Raw genomic sequence first — 11,455 nt, forward strand, 5'->3', positions numbered from 1 at the left:
CTGCATCACTCCTCAACTTGTCTTTGCAATGCTCACACCTGTCCCCACTCCAAACCATTCTCTACTGTAGCCAGAATCCGCTTACTTCCCGTAGGCAAACTTGAGCAGGTCACACACCCTGCCAGACCTCAGGGTTTTCAATGACCTCTGCTTCTTTAAGGACTCAAAGCCTTCCTCTGACCTACAAGAAAGACATGGCCCTGCCCCTGGCGGCCCGTTCAGTTCCTGGAACCACGCACGCTCCCTCCCCCCGCAAAGCCTTTGCACATTCTCGTCACCACTGTTCACATGCTCTTCCTCCCTGTTCTTTACTCCCTTCCAGATTCTCGGGGGCCAGTGATCCATTCAGTTTGGTCCAATAAAGGGAAAGAACAGAACAGTTATCCTGCCTTTCCTGTACCTCAGAAAATGCACTTTTACTTCCGAGGCTATCCAATTCTGTTATAAAAGATGCTTAAGTTTGTAAAATATATGTGAAACCTTTTAAGATATTTGAAGTATAGATAAGTACTAGTAAGCAAAAAGTTGTTAATCACGGACAGAACTCAAAGAATGTACCAAATAAAGGTAAGTGGTTAGCAGCATATGTATGTTAAACATAGTAAGGAATGGAAAAACCAGAAGATACCTAATATTCATGAGGTCCCAACGTGCTAACTATTCATGATACACAAGATACACCAGGCAATAAATATTCATGATGTATTAAATATACATGAGGCTGAACAAACAATAGGCAATGAACACTAAATATACATGAACACTTAAAATTCATGAATGCTTGACTGGGCCACCCATCAGTGACACACATTCTGGCCTGCGTGTGCTCTGCCCAAGGCGCACAGGACCCAAGGCTATCATCAGGCTTCCCGACAAGCCACAGCTGCGGCAGGCATGCATGTCCTCTGCGTCTCTGATGGAGCAAGTGTGCGGCCTTGTGTCACTGTGGGCCTCCTTGTTCAAACCCCAGCGCTGGTTGTTGCAACCGTACCATCTGTGGGCAAGGCTGATGGAGCACAAAGAACGAGGTGTGGTGTGCTGCAGGATTCGGGGAGGGTGTGTTAATTCACCCCACCTTTCTTTGCCCTTGCTTCTCACTGTAAACCGATTTAACAATCCCGGCGATTGAAGCTCTCTGAGTTTGTCTGTGAATATTCCTGCTCCGTGACCTCCAGGGTGGCTGCCTGGCAGTTCGCTGTGGAAACTTCTCCCCCAGGGCACCCAGACATTTAATACAGGGAAGAGAATTCCCACTAACAAACAAAGAAGCCATGACACAAAGAGAAATAACGAGACATTAAGTGCCTCCTGGTGGAAGTACACAAACCTATGGAGTATGCAAAAAAAAAAAAAAAATCAAACTTGAATCTGTACAATTCTCTATATTTAGCTGTCAATGTATAAGAAATACAGGGGACAAAATGACACCTGTTAAACCATCCCGTGGCGATCCAGGCCGTGGGAAACGACAGGACAAATACTATGGTTTCTCCAGTAAGTAAACTGTAAGGAAAACAAAATTAGATGGCGGGGGAGCCTATATATTTAAAAAACTTAGAGAGACATACCAAATTGCAAAGGCTGGCCCCTATTTAGATACTGACTAGAACAAATGAACTGTAAAACAGAAAAGTGAAAACAGAAAGATGACTGGTGATGTGGAGCGGCGTGATGATGGCAGCACCACGGCAAAGTTTAAAAAGGGAGCGCCTGGGGACTTCCCCGGCGGTCCAGTGGTTAAGACTTCACCTTCCGAGGCACGGGGTGCGGTTCGATTCCTGGCTGGGGAGCTAGGATCCCACATGCCTCCGGGCCAAAACAAAACCCAAAACATCACACTGAAGCAACACCGTAACAAACTCAATAAAGACCTTAAAAATGGTCCACATCAAAAAATCTTAAACAATAAATAAATTAAAAAAAATAAAAAGGGAGCCCCTGGCTGCCGGAGACACTAGTATGTTTACAGATGCAATGACACGATGTCCGGGACTTGCTTTAAATAACCGGCGGCTGGGTCGGGGGTGAGCCGCCGGCCGTGGAGGTCAGACGCGGGGTACAGGGAGCTCGCTGTCATCGTAGCTGTTTGGGATGTGCCATCGTCAAACGGCTTTGTCTGCTCGAAGAGGAAGGAGGAGGCGGGAGAAGGGCAGAGAAGTTTCTCTGAGGAGCCCTGGGTGCCGTGGGAAAGGACGTGAGAGAGGGCGGGACGGGGGAGGAGGGCCCCCCCCCCACCGCCCGCCGCTGCCGTCCGCCGACCCAGGTGCGCTTTCCGTGCCGCAGCGAACACGCCCCGGCCGCCCCGCCCGCTTCGCTCCCCCGCTTCCCCTCCACACCTTCTGCCGAGCTGCGAAATCCCGAGGTGCCTCCGGCCGCGCCTTCACCCCCCAGGCTGGGCCTCCTGTCCCGCTTCCTCGCTTCCCCTCTGGTCACTCTCTGTGGCTCTCCTGTCTTGGGGGCCTCCCCACACTCTCCCACGGGGTGACTGGCACCTACCCACCCTGTGTGTCTCCATCACCACCTCGCCTCTCATCCCCGAGATCTTCTGAGCCCCACCTGAGCGGGACTCTTCAAGGGCCCAACGCACACACCCCACCGTCTCGGCGCTGCTCTGTCCCGCCCTCTTTCCTTCGCACACACAACCTGGCCCTCTCCCACTGTTCTGTTCCCCAGTAAGGAAAATCAGTCTTCACACGCCCCACAATATCATCTTTCCTTCGCCGTGTCCAACCAACCACCAGGTCTTACCTTTGACGCGCATCCACTTCCTTCCGTATCCATCCACCTTCAAGCCGATGCCACCTCTCACCTGGACGGTAACAACTTCCTAACTGTTCCCCCTTCACAACCCTTCGTCTCCCTCCAATGCATTTCCTGCTCTGTATCCAAGAGATCTTTTTCCCTGTTGTGGCCAAATACACGTAACATTAAAATCACCATGTCAACCATTTGTAAGTGCACTCCCAGAGATCTTTTGAGAAACAGTCTTCCAGCAACATTACCAAGTTTAAAACACAAACTGAGTGGCTCAGGGTCCAGGAGGGAAGGAGATTTTCCACTAGACCTAGCCTTTTACACCTCTGGACTTTTGAATCGGTGCCTGTCTCACCTCTTCAAAAACTATTAAGTGTCAAAAGTAAAATTTCAAGAACTTATAATCAAGCCCTCTAAAGTCTATGTTAAAAAAAAAATGGAGGTAGCTAAAAAAGAAAAAAGGTTATTTCTGCTGTTTCAAAATCTGTTACAATACAAAATTCTACAAAACGCGTAAATTAGAGAAAAATTTACAAGTCAGCGCTCTGGTCATATGAATGTCATAAAACAAAAAGAATGGAAAACAAGAAGACAGTTGAAAGAGAATCTTGAAAGTAGCATTAAAATGCCAGCAGAAAAAAATGAAACCATCTACTTTGAAACGTTCTTTTGCCGAGGACAAATGTCTTTTAAAGTATTTCAAACATTTCAAATATTTTTTATTCCAAGAGCCTAAAGTTCTTAAAATTTCCTTGTAACTCCCATTTAGAGACAGAAAATGGTTTGAAGGAGAGGGCTGGGGGTGGGAGTGGGGGTAGATTCAAAATAACTTTTCAAGATCATACACACATGTTCCCAGGAACCTATATTTGTTAAATATGGAGTAAGGAGACGAACACTTTTTCAGTGAACTGAAATTCTATTTCTTTACCTCAAAAAACCATTTTCAGGTGCTTCATAAACACGACTAGGCCTAACACTCAGGGTGCGACCGTGAGGGTTACAGAGGGACTTCGGTTTTCTCTCTAGTGCTGGATTCCCAGCCTCTGTTTTATTTTTCCCAGTTCATAGTTGAAAAAGTTTATTTTTTTTTAATTTTTGAATTTTATTTTATTTATTTTTGTATACAGCAGGTTCTTATTAGTCATCGGTTTTATACACATCAGTGTCTACATGTCAATCCCAATCGCCCAATTCATCCCACCACCACCACCCCCGGCCCCGCCCCCGCCGCGGCTTTCCCCCCTTGGTGTCCATACGTTTGCTCTCTACATCTGTATCTCAATTTCTGCCCTGCAAACCGGTTCCTCTGTACCATTTTTCTAGGTTCCACATATATGTGTTAATATACGATATTTGTTTTTTTCTCTTTCTGACTTACTTCACTCTGTATGACAGTCTCTAGATCCAACCACGTCTCTACAAATGACCCAATTTCGTTCCTGAAAAAAGTATTTTGAATAAAAAGAATTCTTTGAAATTATTAAAGAAATACAATCCCATTCCACAATGGGAAACAGAATATCCAAAAGTAGCCTAAGTGTGAGATGGATCAATTCATGTTTCAATGTATATGCTTTCTCTTCTAAAGAAGGCAAAACAAATGCTTATTATCATGACTATTTGGCAAGCAGGGAAACTGAGACAAAGACTTTAGGAAAAAGGCCCCCAAAAAGGGAGCAGGTGGTAGAAGGAGAGCTGGAAAGACACTACAGTGTTGGGGTGTCGCCCTTTAACCCAGAATGTTACGTTGATGCAGAATCCGTGTTTAAAAAGAAAAGGAGAGACCCTGCAAGGCACAGGAAGGAAAGTGCTAAACGTGATCAGTGAATACAATTATTGTCTCAGCAGAAGCACCACGCTGTGACTACTAACAAATGTGTGATATTAATTTAAAGATCATTATTTGTAATTTACCAATAGAAAAGGTCCATGAACTAGTACCTAAAAAACTACTGGGGTGGGGGGTGGGGACGACCCTGAAATGACAGACCGATGCTAAATATGTTTCCTATTTCTGTACTAACTAATCAAATACAAACAGGTTTGTTGAAGAAAAATTAAATATACTTTTAAATTCCACAAAAAACAAAAAATTTAAGACTTACATTTGAACGGTTTTCACGCTTTCTTTGTGCCTTCACTTCCAGTATTATACTACAAAACTGTAATGAACTCTAGGAAGAGTATAACACAGAGGTGAAAATACAAACTTTAGTATCATAAAGGTTTTGACTCGAATTTGTGTTCCACCATCTACAAGCTGGATGATCAAGGGCAAGTTATTTAACCCCTCTAAACCCATTTCCTCTTTTATTAAAAGGGCAAGCTGTCATATTTCCTAAATTCTTATTTTCCATTGGAATATCTGTGAAATCAGGACATGTTGTAACAAATTTGTACTTCAATGTCCAAAAAACCTTTTTAAATTGAAGGTGTATCTCACAGTCTTCATAGCAGTGATTCTTAAGCTGGGGTCGTATTGGCCCCAGGAGACACTGGCAATGCCTGGAGACATTTCTGGGTGTTACAACTGGGGAAGAAGTAGGAGTGGGGAATACCACTGTCACCTAGTGGGTAGAGGCCAGGATGCTGCTAAAATCCTACAATGCATAGGACGGCCCCCTCAACAAGGAAGGAGCCAGCCAGTAGTTCTGCAGTGGGAAACCCTACCTTAGAGTGGCAGACGAAGAAATAAAATAATATCTACTTAATAGGGTCGTTCTCAGAATTAAAATAAGGCATATAAAATGTTCAAAACTGTACTTAATACAAAGTACGTGCTCAATAAATCATAGCAGCTTTTTCAAAAATCCAACGTGCTTAGGATAATTTATTTATCTACTAAGCAAATACCAAATTCCCTAACGTGGCCCTTCAAACAATGCCACTTTACCTTTCAAGCTGCATCTCCCACTACTCATCACATAAACCTCCTCCAATCCTACTGGTCTATGTTGTTGCACTAACGGTACTCGGGTTCCGAGCTCTGTGCCGGCACACAGACCACGTGCTCCACCCGCCACCCGTATTTGCCACTCAGGCATGGTTTAAATACCTGTAGCCTTTGACACTGTTAAGAAGACCACCCGCCTGGAAACTTTCTCCTTCCAGGGCCTCAGTATCTTTACGCTTTCTTAATTCTCTTCCTAAGTCTCTGCTCTAATTCTACCTTCTTCTCCTCAGCCTCCTCCCAAAACTATGCGAAGTGTTCACCACCCTAGATTCTGTCTCAAATCTCTTCTGTCGCTCTGTGGTGTCATCTACTTCTGATTCCAATCACACTTTATACGCAGAAGATTCCCAAAGTGCTATTGTGTAGCCTCACCGGGTCAATCATACTCCCTACCCACACTTACAGCTACCTACCTTACTAGATTTCTCAGCTAAGGTATCTGGCCAACACATCAAGCTTAAGGTTCCCCAGAACAAAGCCGACTTGCCATTTAACTTGCTGCTCTCCATCTCTGCCAACGGCACTGGACTCACCCTTCCCAGTCACCAGATCTCAAAAGCTCAAGTAACCTCATTCTCCTTGCCACCTCAGGGGGCCTCATCCTCCCCCCATGCACCCCGAATTCAGTCATTTAGAAACACTAGGGATTCTACCTTTGCAATGTTTTTTCTATCTTTTGCCTCTTTTCCATTAATTTGACTTCTCCCCAAACAGCACGTGGTAAAGTGGGCGGCCTGAAATCAGGTTCAGAGCACAGCACCATAAGCTGGGTGGCTTTGCGTGAGTCCCTAACCCTCTGGGCCTCATTCCCTCATCAGTAACACTGGAGTGATGGACGGTTTCCACCCCTCGAGGCCGCCATGAGGATTAAAATGAGATGATACGTGGAGAGTGACCGACACACCGTAAGTACTCAGTAAATATTAGCAGCATTTCCGCGCGGCTGCTTCAAGCTCTCGCCATCTCCTGCCCAGACTCCTACAAGGACTTCCCAAACAGGCCTCTCTGCAATCAGCCTCTCTTAACCAGAGTGCTGCCCGCTGACAGCACATCCTTCACACGTGCATGAGAGTCAGGTGTGAGGCGGGGTTTTGAGGCAACGTGTTGGGGTATATAAAGGGGTGAGATGAGGGGTATTTAAAATAGCAAATGATTTTATATTCTGCTCTATGTTTTGTAGTTTGTATCAAACTACACTGTATGAAAGGGAGAATGGTAGCTGATAAAGTTGAAATGATAAAGTGACACTAGGAATTGGGCCTTGAGCTCCATGTTACCAACTCCAAATGCTGGGAGCTCCCTGGCAGTCCAGGGGTTAGGACTCAGTGCTCTCACTGCCATGGCCTGGGTTCGATCCCTGACTGGGGAACTGAGATCCTGCAAGCCTCACAGAGCTGCCTCCAAATGCAAGAATTTAGTAAGGAAGAAGGTCATAAAAGGGTTTGCACCCACCATTTTCCCCAAAGCACTTAAAGCAACCTCAGTAATATCACTGCTAGATGGGTTCAGCTGTTCAAATACAGTAGACACAGCACAGTTTAACTTCCCCCTCTTCCGCAATTTGCTTAAAGTATCTATTTGGTTTACAGATTAAAATTCACCTAAACAAACTTATTCTTCATTTGATCAAAACCGTACCTGCATTCTTCCACAAAATAAACTATGAAGATTTGAGTTATGTGGAATATTTTTAGCGTAAAGAAAAATAATACGATTCCAAGCTCTGACAGAAGACTTCAAATTAAGTAAATACTCTATTTGCTTTCTAGGTACTACAATGCTAGCGCTTTATTTACTTTTTATAGTTCAGTAACTTCATTCTGTGCCCCAAAATTGATTTCTAGCTATCATTTTAAATGAATTTTCCAACATAGGGTTTTAAATTGACTTCTTTTTAATATGTCAAAGGTTAGAAACTTTCTCACAGAAAAAGACTAAACTGGTGACTGAGGACCGGACATGTCATCATTAAAGAAGTGATTTTAGTAAATCATAACTTCAATTCGGGCTAATGTTTTGAATGATTAGCTGAACACCACCAGCAACACCTCTGAAATGCGTTGTCTACTAACATCTGCCTTACAACAGTGTCTGCGGCAAATGCACAAAATTTACGTCAAAAGAAATGAAACGTGACATTTTTTCAGCTCACTCCATATAAATTTATACTTTCAAATACTGTTGATTAAAGAATAAACAGAATGCACAAAGATAACATTCTTAATAATATAATTTCTCGTTACTAAGTGACTCTTAAGGTCTTCTGAGCTTGATTTTCATTCCATTTTGAATATGACTTTCATCCACCCTAACTGTTGCCAAGACAACTGCGAGTACCAACAACGTTCATCTAAGCCATCTGAGAGTGTGTTAAGATCTGCCCATCCTTTAAAGAAAATAAATCAATAAGACTTCTAACGCGTGCTGTATGCCCATTCTACACACTGGCAGATGAGAGGCTTACTCTGCAGAGCAGGGTAAACAGCGCAGACTTAAGAGTCAGAAAGACCTGCACTGGCCCGCAGGATCCACCGCTCGCCAGATGTTTAACCTTGAGCAAATTCATCTAAGCTTCTTCCCTCACCTGCAAAATGAGGACAATATCTTTCTAGAGGGATGCTGTGGGAATAAACGAAGCAATGTGTTTGAGGTATCGGGCATACAAGAGGCATGCCTGCCCTCACCAACGCCATACCCTTTAGGCAGACAATCAAATCAAAGCTCATGTCTGCCCGTACTAAAACTGTGACCGTGGGGAAGTTGTTTAACCTCTCTCTGCACTGGCGTCCTCTCTTTTTTAAATGGGGAGTACGCTACCTACATCACAGAGCTGCTGTAGTCCCGAACATACAACACAATGCAAAGCATCTAGCGCAGTGCCCAGGCACAGCACACATTCCACTGACACTCTGCTCCTTCCTCTTCTCTTCTTCGCCAAGTGTGTTCAACACTTGTTTCTCAAGTGGTCCAGGATCTAGTAAACTTGCCTGACAGGCATCCAGAGAGTAGGCCGTTTTCTGGTTAGGAACCCTTGTGAATCCAGGGCAACGTTGTGACATCTGTACTACAAGTTTCCTCTCAGTTTCAGAAGGAAAGAAAATATTTTTGCTATTCCCTCTGCCTTCCATTTTGTACACACTGCTTTTCCACAGAGGTCACTATATCAATTTTACTCTTTCCATCTTTTCTAAATACTTAAATAGGGACTTCCCTGGCAGTCCACTGGCTAAGACTTCGCCTTCCAATGCAGGGGGTGCAGGTTCGATCCCTGGTCGGGGAGCTGAGATCCCACATGCCTCCCAGCCAAAAAACCAAAAACATAAAACAGAAGTAATATTGTAACAAATTCAATAAAGACTTTAAAAAACGGTTCACATCAAAAAAAATCTTTAAAAAGAAACCAAAACTTAAATAGCTTTCATTTCTCTTCTAAACGGATATTAGCTTTAGTATGCTGCTTAAGTTAAAACCAAAATACATCAATTATTTTCACCACCGATATCAGTGGTGCCAGAAAACAAAAATATACTAACACTTTGTGTTTCCTCCGAGGTGTTACTCTACACATTTAGTTCCAAAGAAATCTTTAAAATCTAAATTATTTCAAAATAAATTTTCCATTATATTTACTCCTGATGCTAGTTTTAAAACCTTTAACATCGGGACTTCCCTGGTGGCACAGTGATTAAGAATCCACCTGCCAATGCAGGGGACGCGGGTTTGAGCCCTGGTCCAGGGAGATCCCACATGCTGCGGAGCAACTAAGCCCACGCGCCACAACTACTGAGCCCACGTGCCACAATTACTTAAGCCCGTGCACCTAGAGCCCATGCTCCACAACAAAGAGAAGCCACCGCAATGAGAAGCCCACGCACCGCAACGAAGAGTAGCCCCCGCTCGCCGCAACTAGAGAAAACCCCGCACGCAGCAGCGAAGACCCACTGCAGCCAAAAATAAATAAATAAATAAAACCTTTAACATCTTTCTACTTCAATATCAAAGCATGATAATTCAAATAAAACAGAAGCTGTCATAAGCACAAAGTCACTGTAACGTGAAGTTTCCCTCAAAACTAATTCAAACAGTTTTCTAAACACTGAGATTCATTTGCTAGTTAACTAAATATGCAGCCCTGATAGTCACCTGTGTATGTATCCAGCTGTGTATGTTTAAACAGTAAGAATGAATTAAAACATTTACCCACAAATTTCCTAAAATTGGAAATAAGCCATCCTCTTCCCCTCAAAAAAAAAGAACAAAACAAAATAAACCCTGTATTTAACATCCGGAGAAAAGTCTGTAAATACTAAGAAACTTCTCAATAAATATTTTACACATCCAATCTTTATGAACTAGGCCACAGAAATCTTACAAAATAACTCAAGCTTATCAGATTAAATTACCTTCCAGGAGCATCTCCACATGAGAAGGTAATGCTTCCAGAGCTCCACAACATGGGCTCTTAAAGCAACAGCTAAGGAATTACAACAGGAGGCCCTTTTCCTGTCATTTTGCAAAGACTGGGTAAAGGTGGGAGTGTCTGACGCCTACTGTCCTATACAATTTGTGTCAACAGCACATGCCCTCAAAAAACTCTTCTATTAAAAAAAAAAAAAAAATCACACAGTAGGGAGTTGTTTTTCTTAATTTATGAAGCCAAAATGTTTGGGAAAAGGAATGTGTCTGAACACGAAATAAAAATAGGACGTGACACTCAGCAAGCTAAATATTAAATAGCTGGTTTAATAGAGACTGAAACGTGTACGGGAGGACACGGGCTTCAAAAATGACGACAAAAATTAATACTGCGCTCCGACAGAGGCCACGGTACAGTCCACGGATCCTGAATCGCAGCCATGGTTACAAATGTCAAAATCAATGTAGTCTGTGTGCCATCCACCTCCTTCCAATAATAACGAAACCAACTCAGATTTCTCGGTGGTGTAACCACAACTATGGCTGTGGGGAATGAACGCAGCACAATGAGGAAAACACCACAAATTAAAACCACCCCGTGTAAAAAACATGACAAAATTGGTCACTGGGAGGGGGGAAAAAAACCACCCACTTTTGCTATCCAATAAAAGAAATCTGGCTGCATCCCACCTGCCCAAATCAAGGGCTCCTAACTGAAGAGCAAACCTGCGTTATCCCCCCTCCTTTCTTCTCCCATCGCGTCCCCGAGCCTGTGCGCGGAGACACGCGCGAAGGGGACCAAAGGATGGGAAACAAAACGGGGACGCGCGCAGCCTGCGGGGACGGAGGGATGGAGGGATGGGGGGCGGGCACCACGTACCTGTCCCGAAGGCCTTGGCCACCAGCCAGGCCAGATTGCAGGCGATTTTGGCCCTGGAGAAGTCATAGTGGTCGAAGGGCTTGATGGCTGGAACAATGAACGTCCTCCTCCCGTCCCGGGGGTCCGCAGCATCCCCCATCTTCACGCGCTCGGGGCGCCGGCCCGCCCTTCACATGGTGCTGCCGGCCGCGGGGTAGGCGCTGGGGGGTGGGGGTCGGGGTCTGGGTCCGGGCCGGGGTCCGGGCCGCTCAGAGCATCGGCCCCGCGCGCCCGGCCCGGGATGAGGCGGCGCCGCGTCCGGCCGTCCCGCGAGCCTCCCGCGAGCGCGCGTGCGGGCGCCTCCCCTTTGTCTCGGCGCGGCCGGGCCCGGGCGCGGCGGGGGCGTCCTCAGCGGTCACGTCGCGGGGGCCGTCCCGCCATCGCGCCGCCCGCAGCGCCGCCCTCCGCTC

At 45.2% G+C, this 11,455-nt stretch overlaps 1 protein-coding gene across 3 annotated transcripts in view; it reads right to left on the minus strand.

Annotated features, from left to right (window-relative positions):
- The window catches only part of CAMSAP2 (calmodulin regulated spectrin associated protein family member 2), a 94,622-nt gene extending 83,396 nt beyond the window's left edge, over positions 1-11,226 (minus strand). The window contains exon 1 of one of the 3 annotated variants that reach the window (XM_029228273.1): positions 11,007-11,226. In XM_029228273.1, coding sequence (XP_029084106.1) covers positions 11,007-11,145 — 139 coding nt within the window. In that variant the 5' untranslated portion in view covers positions 11,146-11,226. The remainder of the gene's footprint in view (positions 1-11,006) is intronic. The other 2 variants (XM_029228271.1, XM_029228274.1) reach the window with 2 other exon arrangements.
- Positions 11,227-11,455: the final 229 nt, after the last annotated feature.

This window comes from Monodon monoceros, unplaced genomic scaffold, assembly GCF_005190385.1.
Source record: "Monodon monoceros isolate NGI ecotype Baffin Bay Population unplaced genomic scaffold, NGI_Narwhal_1 Super_Scaffold_18, whole genome shotgun sequence".
In the NCBI taxonomy this organism is placed as follows: Eukaryota; Metazoa; Chordata; class Mammalia; order Artiodactyla; family Monodontidae; genus Monodon; species Monodon monoceros.